Source organism: Penicillium soppii (assembly GCF_028829465.1).
Source record: "Penicillium soppii strain IBT 18220 chromosome Unknown utg000010l, whole genome shotgun sequence".
Lineage (NCBI taxonomy): Eukaryota > Fungi > Ascomycota > Eurotiomycetes > Eurotiales > Aspergillaceae > Penicillium > Penicillium soppii.
In genome coordinates this window covers 2,556,644-2,577,511 of record NW_026643240.1, presented here as the reverse complement: position 1 = coordinate 2,577,511, position 20,868 = coordinate 2,556,644, and the positions used below count along the sequence as shown (strand labels likewise).

At 47.0% G+C, this 20,868-nt stretch overlaps 6 protein-coding genes across 6 annotated transcripts; 3 read left to right on the top strand and 3 right to left on the bottom strand.

The window, feature by feature from the left end:
* Positions 1-989: 989 nt before the first annotated feature.
* clrD (uncharacterized protein) lies at positions 990-2,789 on the top strand (the record flags this gene model as incomplete). Its single annotated transcript, XM_057247157.1, has 3 exons — positions 990-1,079; positions 1,352-2,270; positions 2,320-2,789. The coding sequence occupies 3 exons, from the start codon at positions 990-992 to the stop codon at positions 2,787-2,789; spliced, it is 1,479 nt and encodes a 492-aa protein (XP_057092506.1).
* A 941-nt stretch (positions 2,790-3,730) lies between these two features.
* Positions 3,731-4,225, bottom strand: N7529_011630 (uncharacterized protein; the record flags this gene model as incomplete). Its single annotated transcript, XM_057247156.1, has 1 exon — positions 3,731-4,225. The coding sequence occupies one exon, from the start codon at positions 4,223-4,225 to the stop codon at positions 3,731-3,733; it is 495 nt and encodes a 164-aa protein (XP_057092505.1).
* Positions 4,226-6,442: 2,217 nt separating this feature from the next.
* cch1 (calcium channel protein CCH1) lies at positions 6,443-12,925 on the bottom strand (the record flags this gene model as incomplete). The annotated part of the gene is made up of 3 exons (XM_057247155.1): positions 6,443-8,196; positions 8,253-11,280; positions 11,336-12,925. 3 exons carry the CDS (start codon positions 12,923-12,925, stop codon positions 6,443-6,445), a joined length of 6,372 nt encoding a protein of 2,123 aa, XP_057092504.1.
* A 965-nt stretch (positions 12,926-13,890) lies between these two features.
* N7529_011628 (uncharacterized protein) lies at positions 13,891-15,204 on the bottom strand (the record flags this gene model as incomplete). Its single annotated transcript, XM_057247154.1, has 3 exons — positions 13,891-14,413; positions 14,483-15,045; positions 15,154-15,204. The coding sequence occupies 3 exons, from the start codon at positions 15,202-15,204 to the stop codon at positions 13,891-13,893; spliced, it is 1,137 nt and encodes a 378-aa protein (XP_057092503.1).
* A 1,583-nt stretch (positions 15,205-16,787) lies between these two features.
* Positions 16,788-17,135, top strand: N7529_011627 (uncharacterized protein; the record flags this gene model as incomplete). The annotated part of the gene is made up of 1 exon (XM_057247153.1): positions 16,788-17,135. The coding sequence occupies one exon, from the start codon at positions 16,788-16,790 to the stop codon at positions 17,133-17,135; it is 348 nt and encodes a 115-aa protein (XP_057092502.1).
* A 1,762-nt stretch (positions 17,136-18,897) lies between these two features.
* On the top strand, positions 18,898-19,929 carry N7529_011626 (60S ribosomal protein eL6; the record flags this gene model as incomplete). The annotated part of the gene is made up of 3 exons (XM_057247152.1): positions 18,898-19,074; positions 19,369-19,704; positions 19,777-19,929. The coding sequence occupies exons 1-3, from the start codon at positions 18,970-18,972 to the stop codon at positions 19,927-19,929; spliced, it is 594 nt and encodes a 197-aa protein (XP_057092501.1). The 5' UTR covers positions 18,898-18,969.
* Positions 19,930-20,868: the final 939 nt, after the last annotated feature.

Here is a 20,868-nt window from a genome sequence, read left to right as displayed (position 1 = left end):
AGTCACTAGAAATTGTATAAATATATTCAGCAGAGGCGCTGTGTCATGATGAGTAAGCCGATTTACTAGACGTTGATTGGTTGAACCTACGTTGGGGCGGCTGTTTCTGATGCCAAGACTTCAGGCAGTGTCGACCCTATTAACACTTGAAATTTCCAATTGCCCTATGTCGCGATCTACGAGTTTGATTTGATTGACAAACGTATCAATCGATAGCTGAAAGTGAGCTCTATAGCATAGTATGTGTTTTCAATTGCCTTATCCCAAGTGCTGTAAAATTAATACAATCATTGGTGGTCGTAAGCTGTCCTTTAGCTCTCCCAGGAGCGCTTTCCCCGCACTTCCAACCGCCTTTTTGAAAATCAATTAACGCTCGGATCAGAACACCCCTGAGTAACCACAGACAGAAATTCCGAAACACAAAGGAAATCCAAAGGAAAATCCAGTTAATTAATTAATAGATATTATTTCTAAGAGGGAAATATATCATTTCAATCTTACCTTCGTTTTAATAAAGCTCTAAATGACACCTATAAGGAGAACTATAGGCTAGGAACATCTAGGGTGAAAATAGAGTTGCTGAGTCATCTCCTTCACCCGCAACCACGGGTCGCGTGCAATATCTCTCTATCTTTTTTTTCTTTCTCAACGTCACTTCTTATCACTCCCTCAAATTTCACCAGCGTGTCCTACTCGCAAACCACTTTCGATTTTATTCTAGCTTACTTTGATCTGGTCGTGGAATGCCAAAGTTCACCTTGGTCTTCTTTGATTTGTTTTTCAACGGGCTTTCAAACCCCTATCGTCCTTCTTTGCGTCTTTAGGCTAGGGTCTTTGACTCTTCCTGTAGGCCCTTAAGACTAGGGTCGTCACAGGAACCTTTTTTGCCCGACCTTTGCACCATTCAACCCATTTTCACCCTTCGAAGGGGCTCGTGTTCACCGTAGTTTTCGGAACGCGTTTAAAGCTTTGGTGGCTTCGCGTTGACAATGTCGGCACGCGTCCCTTTAGGCTCCGGGGCCAACTCGCAGACGCGAGTATTTATTGATCTTACTGAAGATTCGGATAAGGATGGTTCGGTAAGCATTCACTCTCATTTTCAGAGATTTTCTCCCTTTTTGCCCTACCATTTTATGTCCCTTTTCTTTGTCTCTTTATGCCAAGAGCTTGTCACCTCATTCCTTTTGGTTTGGTCTATTTCCCGCTTCAAAGATTTCTCTATGTTTGCCTATTCATTTCCGGGTGGTGTATCTGGTTTGTGTTTATGATTTCATGTTATACACACAATCAGATATATCACTTTGTGGGCTACCTTATAGAAAATAAGCACTTTCTCATTCCCTAATCACAGAAGCCATTGGACCAAGCAACACTCCCTTTTATGACTACCTTGGCGCACCGGTCACCTGCAAAGACAGTGCCATCAAAGAGAAAGAGTGTGGAACGATCTAAAGAGTCATCGGATCCGGATTTGGGTTCATCAAGAGATGAGCCTACTAAGTTTGGGCGCTCGCGGAGAATGCGACTATCTCACGCGCATTATACGACACCAAGCCCAGTAGAAAGTGTGAAAGCTTCTCAGGTCAGCGTTGTTATCCCGTCGCCAACTTTGCAGCAGCAACGGAGGTTCGCTGGCGCTATCACAATCAGGCCATCCGCCAATGGCATGTCAAACAACTTTTTCCCAACCAACGAAGAGGAAGAACGAGTCTCAAGGGCAACCTATCCTGCTGCACGACAAGATTTCAATATTAAACGTCAGAATGTGCCTCTTTCTTTCAACTCGAAAGCTAGGTTAGTGCTTGATCTTCCCACGGCTCCAAAGTACCGCACTTTACTCCTTCAAACACTCAAAGCAAAGCTTGATGCTATTCGCGGGCCTTCTGTCAATCCAGTAGTGGAGTGCCCGAAGCTTCTTGCTAAGCTGGCTGATAACTTTGTGTTCATCAACGAATATCTATACCGCGAGGGTGTTGAGTCTGTTGGAGATGCCTGGAACATCGGTTGCAATTGCTATGATGGATGTGATCGGGATAAATGCGATTGCCTTAATAAAGAGGAAGACTCGGAGAATCGAATCGTCCCTTACAAAATCTGTGACACCAACCCGAACTTGATTGTTGCAACTCAGGAGTTCTTACATGGCAGGGCTATCAGTCTTGAATGTACCTCCAAATGCAAGTGCAAAAATGAACGATGCTGGAATCATGTTGTCCAAAATGGGAGGACTGTGAGGTTGGAAATCTTTGACACCGGATCTCGAGGCTTCGGTATGTAAACCTTCCATCTTACCGTGTTTCCTAAACCAACTCTATTCAGGCCTCCGGTCGCCAGATTTAATTCACGCTGGCCAGTTTATCGACAACTATCTCGGCGAAGTCATCACAAAGGCCGAGGCCGATGCTCGTGAAGCCCTAACCGAGGGCCACGCCCAGTCTTACCTTTTCTCTCTTGACTGGTATGGTGAAGACGACGAGAATATGAAAGTTGTGGATGGCCGCAAGTTCGGCTCGGCTACTCGGTTTATCAACCACTCTTGTAACCCGAATTGCAAGATCGTGTCCGTTTCGACCAAGAATCACGCCGATCACCATCTGTACAACCTCTCATTTTTTGCATGCCGCGATATCCCTCCAGGTACGGAGTTGACCTTTGACTATAACTCCGAAGCGGAAATTACCACTCCACAGAAGATTGACCCGGATGCCGTTCGGTGCTTGTGTGGAGAGAAGAATTGCCGTGGACAGCTATGGCCTAATAAGCGCAAAGGCCAGGGCAATAAGTCTTAGGCTTTCATTTCACCTAACTCTTTTGCGCATTCCTCTACCTCCTCCTATCTCACGAATTTTTTACGCCCTGCACAAGCGATCTACTTTTTTCAAGATATCCACGACTGAAGCGAGCGCACTCTTTATTGAGAGTGGCGTTTCAAAAGAATCCTGGGATGGTTACCTTTTTTTCCCCGCATTTAATGTTAGATTATGATACCCTGGCGAGTTAAATGTACGATTAGTGTGGAGATTCAGATGAATGCATCATGTTTTTTTGTCAGCCTATTTCACACCTACGAAGTGTGAAACGATCTAACTTTCTTCTATATAGATCGCCTTGGCCTCGATGCGATTGGAAAGCATCTTAACAGTAATGGATACGAATAAAATAAGAGTGTAATTGTATGGGTTTTTGGTAGGGCCCTCTCACCCTGAAAGATATAACTAATTATATTGTAAAATCGAAAATGAAATATTATATCTTCTTTCGCAATTATATAAAAACACGGTAAATTCCTAGGCTGGAATACGAACAAAAGGAAAGGGCTAACTTACGCCCGCGGGCCAAACCTATAACTACCTACATAAGGGATAATCCTTGAATATAATGTAGGTCAATATAATTCCAATGTTCAACAGTAAGGGCTAAAATATGACATAAAATACAGTCTCGGTCGTATATTTCCAATATCCAATAAAAACCACTATACAACCTCCCTTGTCTCCCAACATTCTTCCGAAAGCAGAAAACCCCAATGACATAACCTTTGAAGGCAGCGAAATTAAAACAAATAGAGTATCACAGTAAAGTGTCGCCGTAAAAAGCAAAAGGAAAAAGGGAAAAAGAAGAACAATCTGAATGTACCCGTAGTTAGGGCATACCCACGCTTAACCATGCACTAACATCGTCATAGTTGGAGCATCTGATCTCGGTCGGGTAGTCATTCTCGATGCTCCTCCTAGGCGCGACCCTCCATAACCTCCAATATGCCGCCCATCACAAACTGCTGGACCTCTCCGCGCTGTTCTGGTCGAGGCTCCATAAGCCCCAACCCCTGCCGCTCAATGGAGTCCTCATCGCACCGCGACCGCTCTTCTGTCAGCACCATGTCAATCTTGGACAGACGGCGGCGGAGAACCATCATTGAGGAGCGACCGCGCAAGACGGCGCAGGGGAGTACGCCGACGGCGTGAGTGGAGGCATTGTGGCCCAGAGGGATGTCGGAGGCGGGGCGTGGACGGCTGACGTTTGTGGTTGTGGTTTGGTTGCTTTCGCCGTCGCGGAAAGTGTGGGAGTGAATTTTGGATGGGTGGAAGTTTTGCGAGTGAAGTGTGGAGGTTGGACTTGAGGGTGGTGAGCTTGCTGAACTGGTGTTTGAGGCGTCGCTTGGTGACTTGGAGCGCCTTGAGCGGAAGGATGTGCTTAGAGAGAGGAAAGGTGGGATGTAGTGCATCTTGTTTCTTTTGTTCTTTTCGTTTTGAGTATGGAATGTGAGGCTGTGGTTGTAGAATTGACTTGGAGATTTGGATACTAGGTCATAGTAGTTATAGTATGCAGTGTTCAAATTTAAATCTTGAAGAACAAAGATCCCGGGGTGACATGGGTTTATCAATTGATCAACCTGTAGTTATATAGGCCCTTGTAACTAATTAACCACTTGATTAACCAACTAATGCGGCTTTAGTTTATCCCATCAACCCCTTCCGTTGTTATCATATTAAGTTGTATAATTAGAAATGTGGACCTCTCGAACATTCCGTTCGCGGCTTGTTTCTGTACTGTTTACGTCTATTTCTTATATAGTAGATCCCTCTCTTTCCGTTAACGGCACTCTTCTATCTACGACTGAATGAAGTTGATTGTACGGCGTTTTCTAGCTCGACGCATTATCCCTTTCGGATCTACGAAAATGGGATAGTCAGATAGTCATCCCCCTATAAGAGTCGCGATCAGTAAAGAGTATGCTTGGCGTTATACATGTAATACAATGCGTACAACTATCCCTCTATCTACAATATTGTATGGTTAACTCTTATTACCGCTTTGGGAATAACCATACATTGCATATAAATATCTCTCCACCAAGTTCATATCAACCTTACACTGTTAGAAATAGGAGACCAATTTTTGTCAATATACTTGCCAATTCTCTATTTAACACAATTTAGTTCTCTAAATTTTGACACGAATTGATGGTGTAATTAAATCGCAGTTCCACATTTCGGGTTTCTGGGACTTGTTCAATGCAAAATCTACCACATAATGCAAACTTATATCTGATCGCATTTGTACAGTCTTTATGCTCTGAAATTCTGGTACTATACTTAATTTACCACTTAAACATTAGCCATCTAATTCTCAAGGCATTCCGATCTGCCATACCATAGTAAAACCAGCATGTTTTCACCGAGCGCTTCCAATTTACAAACCCAACAATTTAAACTGACAGAACATGATGAAATGGATCTACTCCGTACTCCGTAATTAAACCGGAATTCAGACATTAAAACCTTAATGTCCCATTTAGCTGACCTGGAATCCCATTAGACCTATCTCTATTACCCCTACCCCTACTTCTCCGACCACCCCTACTTCCCGGGCCACCCCTGCTTCCTCGCTTCCCCGACCCCCGCGGCCTATTGAATACCCTTCGACACATGGCTGAACTCTTTGCTGAATTAAGCAGTGAAGGAGTTGAAAAGTGAAAGAGTGCACGAGGCAAAAACAAGGAGATTGAAAGATTGAGAACTCTTTTTCTTGATCTCCAAGATGAATGTTCAGTGTATATGATTGGTTGAGTTAGTAGTGAGGATGACTGTTTTTTGAAGCACTAGGAGACAAGAGAAGACTTCAATCTGATACCGAAAATCTGGTTGCCACATAAGAAACAGACCTTCGATAATCTTTGCCAAGTGAGGTATACCAAAATACGGGATAATTTCAAGGTCTGCAAAACCGTTATACGTTAACTAGGGCAGAGCCTATCTGAGCAAAGCCCACGAGCGAGGGAGGAAGGTTAAGCTCAATTGCGAAGTCAGGTAAGCTCCTCTCAATTACTTAAGTTAGAGTTGAGACATTCAAAAGCACCGCAAAGAGGACAACATCGAGAATATCGACCGTGCTGAGACTAGATGCTCCAACTGTGAGAAGGATGGTGCATGTTAAAGAGCAAGTATAGAAGTGAATGCCCTAATACGTCTGTTTAAGCTGGCCATTTCGCCGGTGACGGCCCTTGTACCCGCCGCCACTGCGGATTTGGTGTGAAACGTGCAGGGTCCCCTGCATCATAACTGCATACTTCATAGAATCTATGACCATGTAGGACTAAAGGATTTCCCTGATTCGGGATCAATATTGACTAGTTCGATCCACTTGACTCAGCCACGCTTCTATAGTTTCAAGTTTAACTCAATTAATCGGAGATCGCCAATAATATGGATCTTCATCTCTATAGAAACAATCTTGAATCGACTCCGCTGCTATGCAAAATCCTTTGCCAAGAGTAATATACAGGGCATACATGATAATCCTTGAATCCGTTCAAGGGTAATTCTAACTAATGCAATAGGGGAAAAAAAGAAGGTTCCCGAAGGCCTCCGTACGTCCGTCTATTCTCATCCTCATCCAATCACTTCGTTTAAACATCAAAATTGCCATAGATCATCACGTTCTATTCAGTAGTTCGGTCGCCCGGTCGTCGCTGCGTGAAACTACGCCGAATACTCTCGCCCCAGGCGGAGTTATCTAGCGATGACATGACGTCTTGAGCATTCATGGCACTGTTCTGGCGCGAATGAGTGGTGAGAGAAGGCGTCTCATGCGTTTCGGTTGTGTCGAACGAAGTGCGATCCCCATACATCTCTCGCGGGGTGCGCGAGGGACTGATACTGGACCACTCTCTCGTCGGTGTGCTGGACCCTGATGCGTGCCCAGTTAGGTTGGTATCGATGCGAGGTAGAGTTCGGCGCCCAGTTGGACTAGACTCCGCTCGTCGGTGGTGCGAGACAGGTGAGAGCATAGGTGAGTAGTCTCCGTCAAACTCGGGCTGTGTCTGCGGTGTCATTGCACCAGAAGGTGGTTGCTCATGCTCGGGCTCATCGCCTTCGTCGACGAAGATCTCTGGTACGGAGAATGTCGGGACCCCATCCATCCGGCCGTTTTTCTTAAGTTGCAACTTGCGGTGGAATTGGCGATACCAGTATAGGGTATCAAAGAAACCGATGACAGTGTTTCGACGAACAGCCTCCTCCACGCGCTGCAACCGTGCTCGGCGACGTAAGAATTCTTCGAGGCGCAAACTCTTACTATCACTAATCACATTGTGATGCGCGAGAATCATCAGACACTGATGGAAGGAAATACCGCGATCAGGGTCAGCTGACACAAGGACTTCTTCGTAGAAGGTATTCAATCGCTTGCGTCGTTCTCGGATGGTTTGAACTGGTATCGTCGATACAATGCGAGAAAGCTCGTCCAGATCGACACCGGCCACAACACGGGCGTTGGGCCGCATCGATTGCCGGGGGTCAGCAAGCGAATTTCTTGCTACATGAGAACCCATCGAATTCCTTTGAGGTGCGACCCGACACTTCTCTAGTATGCTCCCAACCGTGAATTCTCCCTCATAGACCCGCACTGCAAAGACACCAGAGAGCTCGCCGAGTAGCCTGGGGAACTGATCTTTTGAGATAAATCCTGTCCCATCCGGATCGTAGGTGGCCCACGCTTGCTTGAACCGGCGAATCTCTTCACGGCTGATCGCGTAAAGCCCGCTGCTCCGCTGGTAGACATAGGAAAAGCTTTCGAAGATCAGCGAAACAAAAAGTGACACGAAAATATACATGCTGATCAGGTTCCATGCGATGAAGAGACAACGGGCCCACGCCGCGCTGCCGCAATCAGAAGCGAGGAAGTTGGAGTCGTATGTGCACATAGGTGGAGCCATAGTGGCAATGTCTTCCATAAACTGGTTCCATCCCTCACCACAACTGGCTCGGAACAACAAAATCAGAGACTTTGGCACGTCGCGGAAGTTTTGATTGTGATCCTCATTCTCGCCAAACTTAGTGAGGCCGAAGGCTTGGTTCATTGCGATACCAAACACCAAGAATAGAACGAACCAAGTAGCTAGAAGGTTGCCGATCACTGACAAGCTAGCTGCAGCCGTTTTGAACAGTTGGTCAAGCTGGTTGTTCCGCGGGATAAGCAACAGAGCCACGGATACAAGGAAGAGCTTGTTAAGCTCCACCACGACGTGATTTTGGCCCATTGAAATGTCCAAGATGCAGGTAATAGAAGCGCCAGGAACAGCAACGAGAGAGAATAGATCCCACGAGCTTCGGCTAAACCGATGCCATCCTAGGCCAATTAATCGAATAAGAACATTCGCCACATAGACAAACATAAAAGCGAAAAAGATGATGGCTGGAGGTTTCAATTAACTCGTTGTAACAAAAATCGAACTGGGGATGATAACTTACCTCGCGTCTTCTCCCACCAGATAGGTTCAGGATAGTATTCCAGCACAAGTAATAGCAGATGAACACAAAGTATGAGCGTCACGAACCATGCCCAGCGGCCGTGCTTCTTGACTGAGATTCGATAACACCATAGTCGCAGTTTTTTGCTCTTGTCATCGAAGGATCGTTTTGAGGGCGAGATCTGCCGAAGAAGTTTTCGCAGCTCCAACCAAGAACGCTGCTCGGCTGTCAAGAAAGCAACACCGGTTTGTTCTGTGTAATTACGCATGAACACAGAAACAAACAGTGTCAAGACAAACACGGCACCAAGCAAGTTGAACACGACGAAGAACAAGCCGTTTTCTGGCGCAATCGAATCTTGCGGCTGCATCATCTTCCCAGTGATACCCATCGCACTTTCTTGCACGTCGACCCAACCTTCTTGGGAGACAATTTGGAACAAAATGAAGAGAGAGTCACCAAAATTGTCGAAGTCGTAGTAGGAGTTTGAAGGCACGCGCGGGGCAAGAACATCCCAGTTATAGGGTGAGCTTGAAAACTCATTGACACAGTTGGTTAAATTTCCTGAAAAGTTGCCGTCGTTGCAGCTGACCATCTGGCCATTGAACAGATTCACCCCGTAGATCGCGAAAGGAATCAGGAAACTCATGGAAACCGCGGCAGCAGCCACGACCTTCCATCCTCCAACGATAATGACAGAGTGGAAAGTGTCTTTGGCACTGTCGCTGACGTTTAGCAGACGCAGCGCTCTCAGTGCTTTGAAGGCGCCAATAGCTCTGGAGACATTCCAGTCCTCTCTGAGAGAGCCGCCAACGCTAACCCACAAGGTTACCAGTACAAGACCGTCAATAAAGCCCCAGGAGCTCCGGAAAAATGCGTTGGGCGTCCAGAAAAAGCCGTCGGCGATCACTTTGATCGTCGCTTCAACGGTGAAGACGATGGCAAAGCTAAGATCGGTATAGACGAACCAATTGCGGTCGGTACGGTAAAACTGCCTCTGGTACAATGGCGTCGTGATGCAGGCGAGAAGGACCATGGCGACAATGGTGGTGTAAATAAAAGCGGAAAAGGCATACCAAACTGGTTTGTACGGGTCCACGCCTTCCACTCGTTGGTGGCCACGCCCCGGGCCGACGATTCGCTGACAGAGCCTCCGAACAGGGTGATCTCGGTGGAAAATGAACAGTGACTTGTTATAATTGGGATGCTTGATCAGGTATTCTCGCTGGTCCCGTTTTCTCTGTTCTGCCGCAGTGACGACTTCTCTTGCCATGGTTCTGGGGTCCAATTCCTCGTAAGCGCGGGAAAACTTCAGCCTTGAGTAGAAAGGATTCGGTTCCCGGCGCATGATAAGTGTGGAGACTTTTGTCCACAAGAGCGAAATCCAACCCGGTTGAATGATCTCCTGCGCCCCTCCTTCGGGCATTGCGCTCACCCTTCGCTGTTCCTTTGGTCTATCTCGTTCTTCTTGCGAATTCTGTTCTTCGTCGAGGAATTCGTGCACCACAGCGTCTTTCAGCAACATTTCTAACGCTGCAGGGCCATAGTCGAGTGGATCTTTGTACCGGGCAGAGTCTCGACCCACACGAAGAATCTTCGAAAGTGCTAGGTTTCCTTGGTGCGTTCCATCGAGTTGCTTTTGTTCCAAGAAGGCACGGACTTGATGCATTCGTTTTTCGTCTTCTGAAACATCAAAGCTTTCCTGAATGACAGCAATGAACATGTTTAGGATAATGAAGTTGGCCACAATGAACCAAAGAACGATGAATGTGGCCGAGATCCAAGCTGTGTTGTGTTTGGTTGTATATGAGGTGGCGTTGTAAAGAATTGTGGTCCAATTCTCACTTGAAAGAATTTGGTACATTCCAAGGAACGAGTTGTAGATATTTGAAAAGTTGATTAAGATGGAGGCACCACCTGGATCCGTGGCTGGGATCTGGTTGCGGAACAGCTGTGTTGCAAATATGGCAGATAGAAAGGTCATCAAGAAGAGGAAAAAGATCAGGTTGAGAAGACCGACAGTATTGCGGAATACGACCATGATCAACTTCCTGGTGACAGAAAAGGCCAGGACAACGCGATAGACCCGAAGAATCTGGAACAGGGTGAGAACTGTGTATGGACGACCGGAGTTTTTGATGGGTGGCAGTTGGATCACGCAGGTAATAATCACAAGGAACAGATCTACCAAATTACGCTGTCGTCGATGAAAAACGCGCCAATCCGAGGCAAATCGCAGGATAATTTCGACCAGGAAAACGAGAGTGACGACGGTCTCCGTGGTATCGATAAATCGGGCTCGTTCATTGGACATCGTCGAGCTTCTAAGTGCTTGCACAATGAGATCAAAAATGATGAGACAAACCCAGACCCACTCTGTTTGATCATAAACGCGCTTAAGAGAGCTGATATTGCGAGATGATGTCTCATCTTCGTCGACATTATCAATTTTCTGAACAGCAAAAGCACTGCGCTTGCTCTCTTCTCGAATAACTTGGAAAGAATGGGTGATGACCGCAACTAGCAGATTGACCAACCACAAGCTCAAAATGACAAACCCACAGGCAAAGAACAAAGCGGTTGCGAGGTAGTCACTGTCGGTTGTGTAGTAGAGCAGGTCGGTGAATGTGTTGGAGCTCATGATTACGAAAACCAGCTCCAAGGATTGAAAGATGTTATCGAAGCTCACAGTCCCTGCATATGGATTGACACCTTCCTTGCAAATGGAGCCTTGGGGACAAATGTATCCTTTCGGGCTGAAACCTGCACTATCGCCGTTAAAGTCAAGCCATGCGTTCTTTGCTCCAGTTGTGCTATTAAGGTACCCGCCGCAGAATTGTACGGTGTCCCATGGATCATTCAAGGTGTAATTGCTCTGGCCCTCGGGGTCAATCCAAACACAAGTCCTTCTAAAACTGGACTTGAAGCTCTGGATACCGATAATGGCAAAAAGAAGCCAGAAGAACCCGATTAAGAATGCGACATGAACGAGTAGAGGAGCTGCTCGTTTGAGACTCCGAAGGATCACCTGGAAGAGTTGGTTAGCATCTCAAAAATGAAATTTTTACAAGCATCATTCTTACCGAAGTGCCGTTAGTCATAGCAAGAAGACGTAGGATGCGGAGACAGCTCAGCATTCGAAAGATGTATATCTTGTGCGCATCCTCAACCCCAGACAACGTAAGTACAAAGGATGCCCAGAAAGCGACCACAGCTACAAAATCCAGCCGGTTGAACGAGTGTCGAAGAAAAGCGCGGTGGGCAAGCCTGACGCGACGTTTGTGTAAAGGGTCTTCGTAAACTTGGGGATCTAATGCATTCATCCCCGTAAACGTGCGCAGAATTGAGGCCTGTGGCTCAGCCTGAAGCATCGATGCTTTCTTGGTCGTCATCTGACGATGTGGCGTGATCAGGTTCCTGCCCTTCTCCGCAATCGCTTTCCTGACACCGAGGCTGCGATTCAGTGTACTGTATTCGACAGGGTTGAATATAAGTCCAGAAACCAAGATTTTGGAGCCAATCTCCAGGGTATAGATGACGAAGATCACGAAGAAAACATAATCAAGTTTGTTGCTACCCCATTTTACCCCTTGTGGGTAATTGGGGAGTGCATCTTCAACGGTCAACAAGATGGTTTGAATGACGATGACGATCAAGATGAAGGGCTCCATGAACGGATTCACCAAAATATCGCACAGCCACAGCCGGAGAGGATTACTGGGTCCCAGAAATCCTAGTGACCTGCCTCTGAACGGGTTATTTCGCTCTTTCCATAGTGTGCTTGCGCGATTCTCGCGAACCGCTTCAGGCTGTGGAATGGTAATGCCTGCATAATCGACCATCGCAGGCAGGACCGGCGGTCCGTCCAGGCGCGCATTTTTATTAAGTTCCTCCCTCTCAATCGACTGTTGTACAACTTCCGGTTCATTACTCAGGTTGACCACACGCTGCGACATAGATTTGACCATGGAGCCAGCGCGCTGCAAAGCCCCGCCCGACGCCGTTGGAGATAAAGAACGTGATCGATCCCGGGCACGGCTGCCACGGCGGCTCCCTAGCCCGTCCTCCAAATGAGGTAGATCATCACCCAGTCGTGAACCGCCAAAATGTGAAGAGTGAGCACCGGTGTCAGTACTTCGTCGCTCGTCTGTCCCGGCTGCGCCACTTATCGGTTGGAGATATCGAGGATCAGTCAACCCTACCCTATCGTCGTCTGCGGAGGGGTTGTAGCCACCGTGAGGGTCGTGGGCGTCGTAGGGGTCTAGAGGTACGGTATCAAGGTCGGAAGCAGCGTCGTTGAAACCGTGGCCTATCGACGGGCCCGATATTGACGTCCTCGATTGCGGTCCATCGAAGTTGAGGCCAACGGATGACATTGCTTGCGCAAAGCCTCCCAGGTCGTCAATCGGTGAGCTGACATCGGTATATCTCGTCGGCGCGCGTTGAAATGGATTCTTGCTCGGTCCAGCCGAATCAACTGGAGACTCCTCTGCGACGCTTGCATAAGCCCTGCGCGATCCCCTCCCGATCAATGATGGTTGTGAAAAGAGACTGCTCCCCGCGCGGTTTCTACCACGCTCCTGGGCATCTCCTGCTTTTGAGAGATCCTGTAGAGGGATCTGATTTGGTGGAATATTCTCGTCATTTTCCGAGATATGACTATCTGGCGCCATCGTCAGGCAGGGTTAGGTATTATGGAAATCGCAGACATCGCAGATTTGACGGGGGTTCTCGGAGACGGTCGCGACACGCGTTTTGGTGGAGTTGGAAGAAGTCAGTAACGTATGCAAAGAAAGAGTGAACAATTGAAGAAATGAAAAAGTCAACAAATGCAAGAAATCCCTCTAGAGGGTTGGAGGGAGTTAAGCCAAGAGCGTCCCGATCGCAACTCGCGCATTTGCACTAAAAAACAGACCTAACATGCGACTGGAATGTTTCACCTTTCCCTTTTCACTTCTATATATACATCTATGTTGGTTTATGTTGGTGTCTATTTTTTGTCTATTCATCTATACTCTATGTACAGGGTTAATATGGTTTGAAACTTACTTTTCTGGATCTTTTTGTTTTTTTACAGTTCGTTTCAGCTCATTTCACCTTCTAAGATTACAACCTCGGAAATTCACACGCTGACGAAGCCTCTAAAACGATGTTGCCTGAGTGGGGTCTACCTAGGTATTTTCCAAAAATAGCGCCTTGAAGACATAATATATATTGTGTTAGATTGTGATAAAATTGAGATCGTGTTCAGCAGAATTTCATTCGATATAATTTATTCCGTAGGTTAGGGTCCATCTGCAGGGTACTTACTACCAGAGCCGTTCAGCATTCATAATCTCGCATCGTAGTCATATATGGTTTCCAAGGTTAAAGCTTAATTCATCATCGGCATCACCAGAACCTCATATATATACACTCCGTAGTATGCAAATGGATCTGGATTTCTCTAGTCCTAGCATTCTACCTTATTTCCCTACTTATTTTTGTAGGGGCTAGGGTAAATCATGGCGATCGTGACATGCAGGGCACAGCGCCACTCACATGATTTTGAAGAAGCATTGTTACAGTAGTACCTAGGTAGAGCTTAGTGATGATATTCGGCAAACTGTCCTTTCCTATTTCCGAGCACGATAAACATTTAGTGATTAACATGTTCCCTAATTCCTTCTAGGAAAGCGTCTACTGCCTGGCCACCCCCAAGGGGGACTCCACCTCTCCGCATAAACCCTCCATTAGCCACCGGGATCTGCAAGGCCTCACTAATACTGGGTAGACCACCGTCACGGAGGGCCACGGTAAGACTGGCCAAGCTTTGCATGAACTGGGGGGAACGAAGCACTTTTCGGAGGATATCCTTTTTTTGGGATAGGTCGAGGGATAGAAGAGCAGCTTGGGCAAGTTCAGGGTCTGTGTCAGCTTCCGAGGCCTCGGCATTGCCCTGGGCCAGCAGTAGCAGCGCGGGGGGTAAGAAGCTCAGAAGGTGATCGGCAGTCGTGGTATCCGCAGAATCAATGAATGGCAATGTGGTCGCAGGGGTAAGTAGGTCTTGGAGTGTCGTAGATGGTTGTTCGGGATCTTGGGGTTGGCTCTCGCGTTGGCCGCCGCCCAGGGACTTTAGGAAGTCCTGGACTACCGACGCTGGGTCTTCACCCGTAGTTGCTCTGCAAGAACGAAACACAAATCAAGATTAGCGTCTATTGATTTCTAGGCTTTCAGAGATATGTACCTACGCTCGTCCACCATCAGCACCACCCTCTCGAGATTCCTGTCCTTCTTCGCGGACGTCGCCGCCTGTCGCATCGGGGCCAGCACCACCACTGCCTGTGCTAGGGTGACGACCTGGGTTATGGTCGATACCTTCCACATCCTCCATTGTCTCGTCATCGTCGTCATCGTGGGGAGGTCGGAGGGGAAGGTTGGCAATCTCGTGCTCAATATCAACTTCCTCACCCTGCAGCAGAACATCGACAATCTCGCCGAGCTTCAAGTCGCGGGGGCTGAACCAGCTTGGATCACGATTGGCGTGTTGGCCCTGGGACTGCATCCAGAAAAGGTATCGCTGGGAGCTAGAGGAGAACTTCAGGACAAAGATGCGACCGTTCGTAGCGTCCTTGCCAGAAGGCTTGTACGGAGTGAAGCTTCCATCTGAGGGGATCATCACTAGATCGAGCTCGGGTTCATCCAGGGAAGCACCGCGTGAGCGCCAACAAAAGTGGACAAGATCATCTTCGGAGTAAAGGTAGACATAACCCGAGTCAGGCTTCGCCTTGACGGAGGGAGGAGAGGTGGAGGTCTAAATCGGGGGTGTTAGCTATCACTCGATTTGAATTAAGCTGTAGCCGATGGATGGATCCGATTATCGATCTATCAGAATCGGGTTCAAAAAGCGAAGCTCACTTACATCCAGGTCGCAGATACCTGCTTTGAAGGTAATGATAGGAGCTATCGACATGTTGGAAACTTGTTTTTGGGGAACGATTTGACGACAGCACAAGCTAGATCGGTAGAATTGGCCCACTCCAGATAAATAAAAGACGGGGGTGGAGGACGCAGGAGATGGACAGTCCAGAAAGACAGAGAAGCTGTTGGCGGGATACGTCAGTTGTTTGGATCGCAATGTTTCTTAGATAATCTTTGATTATTCGAGTTTGCATTGTTTGCATCCTTCTAACCATTAGATAATCTGCCAAGAGCCTTTTTTGACACAGAAGCCTGAAAGGTCACACAATTCAACTGCGCCACCACTCGCCACGATTGTACTCTAGACGACAGGAATTATTGTCTTTCCAATCTTCGCCTTTTAACATTTCATGTCGAGTAGTCCATAGTAAGCTTGCAAACTAAAACAACCGAGTAAATCAGCTAAAAAGACGGAAGAGACACTCACGAAAATGAACATGTTCATGCCGATAACCGCTCGCATGACAAGTATGTTCTGCCCTCCATTTTGAGTTATATTCTCTAGCGCAGTATAAACATACCGATGCCAAAAATTAAAACATTAGAAAAGAAGGATGCAAATAGATGCTCATAAAAAGTAGATTCCATTGATAAGCGGGTTTGTTGCTAATAATATACTTCAGGCCATAAGTGTCATGAAATCGATTCCAAGACACGCCAGAGGAAAGAATGGTATATCATTTCTATATAATAAGTTGATAAATTTAGGCAATTGAATCTTATTCAAGGGCCTCCTTTCGTTTCCAAGATAGTTAACAAGCGCGAGGGCACATGACCCTAGAGTGGAGGAGTAGCATCAATCAACTTATCTTTCCAACCTTCATCAGATGTCTCTTCTAATTTCGTTCGCTTTAATCGAGAAAAGCTTGAAATATCTCAAATCCATCTAGATCTAAGTGCAGAGTGGATCTGCCGGCCAAAGATATCCCACAGCTCACCGAGTTCACGGCCGTCGGGTTGATTGTCGTACTTACAGCTCGATCGAGTAGTTTGGATTGGGCAACAATGTGACAATGCAGAAGAGATGATTGAGGGGTACCATGAGATAGGTTGAGGCTGTCTTTGAGTCGAAGTATGGGTCGGAGGCATTGTAAGTCTTGTCCCTATATCATCAGCCTTAATATACTGATAAAAAAAATGTAGAAAGGACCGAGGCAAATGCTGGCTATATGATGTCCAGGCTCATATTTGCCGGAAATTTCCAAATAGCCGCAGCAACTGGCTGGGTCCAGTGCCTATATCTCCCATTCAACATTCAGGGTATGCTTAAATCGATGGATATATATATATATCATGGGGGTAAATGGTGATACTGATACCTAACAATATAGGGAGCAGAGTATGCGGCTTTTCCATCCGCAGCAGCAGCAGCAGCAGCAGCAACAGTGCCAACAGCCCGCACCCGAATCTTATCTCCAGTTTGAGCAAGATAAGGGAGTCTCCTGATAAAGACATGTGAGAGGGAGAAGATGATCTGGGAGACATTGATCTTGATGTTTAGTTTATCTTATTAACCCTTATCTTTAGTATCATCACGACACTGAAGTATATCATTAGCAACAGAACCTCTTGTCAATGGGAATTTTACTTTGTGGCCACATATTTCCATCAATCTTAGATACTGGGTTCGCGTACGAGGGTACTGAGGCGCAGGATGGTTGGCAGGACGCAGAACCAGACCTCGGCGGTCAGATGGCCATTGCGGCCCAGCGCCGCAAATTCGGACGGAGAGAGCAGAAGAGCACGAGACGGAGCGCGGTGCCAAACCGAAGAGTAACTTCGCCAAACCACGGAGCGAAGCTGATTTCGTCGCCGCTTGTGCCGTGTGCGAGGTCGCGCTGGTGGTTCATTCGCACTGACATTGTTATCGCGAGTGACAGGTTCATCCCTCCAACGAACGAGGATGCGGTTGATTTGGAGTAGGATATCATTCTCTTGGATCAAAGCGATTTCAGAGGCAATCAGAGCGGCATGACTGGAAATGCAATTGGCATTGGAAACAACGGCTTTGATGTTGTCACCAGTGAGCGCGGTAATCTTAGGAACACTCAAACCATTTATGAGAGCCCAGCTAGCGGTATATAGCATACCAGAAACACTATTCAGCCTCCTAGCGTTCATCACCAGATTTTCGGTCTCCCGGGTGCGACCATTAACGGCGAACTGTATAAGGGTATCATTGGTCCCGGGGGCAGCGAGGATATGCATAGCACCATAGAGTCGGGTCAGAATGTTGACGCGTTCAGTCATTAAGCTTACATGTCGATCCATGGCGTAGGTATGGGTGGCCATCTCGTCAAAGGTAAGAGGGCCATCGATGGTAACGTGAACCCAGATATAAGTAAACATGATCTATGGAAAAGCAACCAAAACAACCCTCGTCTCTCAATTGTTTTTTCTCCTCGTTCTTGATCAAATACGTTCTCCTCTTCTTAACAAGCCACTGTCAGTTACCGATTGATCAAGTACTCTGCAGTATTACTCAAACGGTCAAGCGGCCCTTTTTTTTTTAGCTCAATTTGCATCTCACTTTCTCATATTTCGCCTCATATTTCCCTTCACTTATGTCTTATAACTACCTTTATCTCCTCCTCTTTCCTTTTTTTACCTTTCATCATTGATCTAGCATCATACCATACAACGAACTATACACTAGTTCTATAACTCGATCAGTGCACTAATTACTATAGTAGCCGATCAAGTCTCTCCCTATTTGACAGAAGACTCCGAGGGCTTTAGTGGCGTTATAGACGAGCTGTTAGTGCGCTAATCTATCTTTGGCGCGTTCCCTGCATGCTATGACGTTGTAGAGCAGCTTCAAGCACCATGGGGAGCCCACAAGCTTTTGGGAGTAGACCCGCCGTAATGCCGGGGAATTGCCCTATTACCGCGACTGCACCGAATGCCCTCCTACGACCATGTCTTAAAAGGATATAGCTCGGTAGTGGTCCCGAGTGAACTCTAGTATGCAAACCGGACAGGCTGGGTAATTTAAAGCGCCCCACATATCCATTCACATATTCTGATACTGGGTCTCTGTCTCACTGGTTCTGCCTGCATTTTGTATTCCGGTTCCCCCAAAAAAGGAAAGAAAGATGATGAGGAGTTTAAACTGATTGGGCTCTGTTTTTGTTTTCTTGATCTTGCCCACATAAGTTTTTTGTCCTTATTTCCGCTGATCATACGTCCACTATGAATGAGCGATGTGTATCGGAACTCTAGGTGTCTGTTGTATAATCCAATAGCACAAATATGGAGAAGCATTTCAATCCTCAGACATGCTCTGGTATACATTTCCATGGATATCGCTTGTTCTGAGTTAACTGGTCATTTAAAAAATATTTGAGTGAAGTTATCGAGATTGTTTATTTTCTGCTTTACAGAAACTTTGACGGTCGAAATATAGATCTTCCACGATGAGTGCGATGTTCACACCAAGTCTTCCAGGTGGGCGACTTTGCGTATGTAGTAGATTAGGTAGATTCGGCTGGTGTCTCGTCGATAACCTGCCAAGAGAATTTGTTTGATTTTGAACATTAGATAATCGGATTTTTTTTGGCAAGGCGGTGAAGGTCTAAATACCGAAAAGTCAGGCATGCCTTTCGTAAGCATTTTGCCAAGGAGGCGGTGAAGAAACTCGCTTAGAGAACGGTAACCCTAAAGCCCACTCACCCATAGGACTCCGCTTAGCAGTAAAGTCCTCACCCAAATCTCCAACAACCACCCGACAACCATTCATCCTTCGCCAAAAGCCATCATGTCGGACGGCCAGACGAAGCAGTTCGGGAAGAGCCAGAGGGTCGTGCCCGCCGACAAGGCCCAGAAGTGGTACCCCGTGGATGATCAGTCGCAGCCCAAGAAAGTCAGTACACCCTGCACAAGCGGACGGATAAGAGGAGGATATATACGACTGGCACACTTCTGCCCGGATGAGTGCGACGATTACACCGGATTCTGAATCAGAGCCTTTGTGAATTTACGGGCCGACAGACACCGGTGTCAATCGGCGACACACTTTATCGCAACTTCAACTTGTGCGAATCGCATATCATCCGGGGAGGACCTGGCCAGGCCAATGGAACACTTTGGATACATTGATTCGCAGGAATCATTGGCATTTCTGAACATCAGTGGCTAACTGTTTGTGCGTTTACAGGTTCGCAAGACTCTGCGTCCCGCTAAGGTCCGCGAGACCCTCGTTCCCGGCACCATCCTGATCCTCCTCGCTGGCCGTTTCCGTGGCAAGCGTGTCATCCTCCTCAAGAACCTCGACCAGGGTGTTCTCCTTGTCACCGGTCCCTTCAAGATCAACGGTGTCCCTCTCCGTCGCGTGAACTCCCGCTACGTGATCGCCACCTCCAAGCGTGTCGACATCTCCGGTGTTGACGCCAAGGCTGTTGAGAAGACCGCTGCTCCCGGTTACTTCACCAAGGACAAGAAGGCCGAGAAGAAGACCGAGGAGGCTTTCTTCAAGCAGGGCGAGAAGGCCGAGGTACGTTTCGAATCCGGGATACCCATTTCCTTTTTATATTGATTAGGTGCTAATTACTTTTTCGTCGTACAGAAGAAGGTTGTTGCCAGCGCTCGCGCCAGCGACCAGAAGGCCATCGACCAGTCCATTCTTGCTTCTATCAAGAAGGAGGAATTCCTTGCCTCCTACCTCGCTTCCACTTTCAGCCTCCGCAACGGCGACAAGCCCCACGAGATGAAGTGGTAAATGTGTGGTAGCCGCGGGTTCGGTAGATAGTTGGGGAGGACCATATCCAACGAGGGGCGGCTCGATTGCAAATCGGCATCCTTTCGCGACATTCGGGGGGCCGGTTTCATGAACCATGTCATGTAATTCCTACGGGATCCGTCAAAACACGTTCTTCACTTTTCTTTAATGATTTACGGTTGATTCGGTCATCCGGTTGTTGTTCTCGTGCTTCAAGAAACCAGTTCCCTTTGCGCGTGGCCGACCTTGCATGAAGCCGCGTTATGAAGAAAGACTTCAAGCAAAAAAAAAAGATTAAAAAATCTCCTCGTTCCAGCAGGCGGGCTGGATTCTCTTTTATGTTCAGTATGACCTATCCCCTTTTCCAGGTTCAAACGGCAATCCAAAATTGGGCAATTACTTTGGTTAATCTCTGCGCGTAATATATGTAAAATAGTAAAGATAAGGCTAGATGCTGGATCTACCTTGAGAGTGTGGATATCCTTTGTGGAACTGCTAACTTAGGTATCGATTTCGAGATCTACGGTCATAGTAGAGCCTCTCATAGTCTTGTGGGTGTTACTGCGTTATGATGCTGCATAGTAGCAGAATCTCAGATCTCATTTAAGATATAAATTTGGTGTCGTAGCAACTAATTGCAATTATAAGACATGCTAGTCCAGTACCTCGATCTGATGTCCCGGAAGTAGCCTAGTGTGCGATTTTCCCACAATCTATGTCTATACGCACAATTGTCTGCTCAACCTTTGGAACGCAGTCTCATTCGAGTCGCCATTCAGTACCTATTTATTACAGCTGAATTTAACCACGCAAAAAGCAAAAATCAAATTGAATAGATAGACTTCGCTAAACGCCTCCTTTGGTAGTCTGGCTGGCTATGGCATTAATTTAGTTGGAGAACTTCAACATCTACTGTTCCTATAATCTATCTATACACAT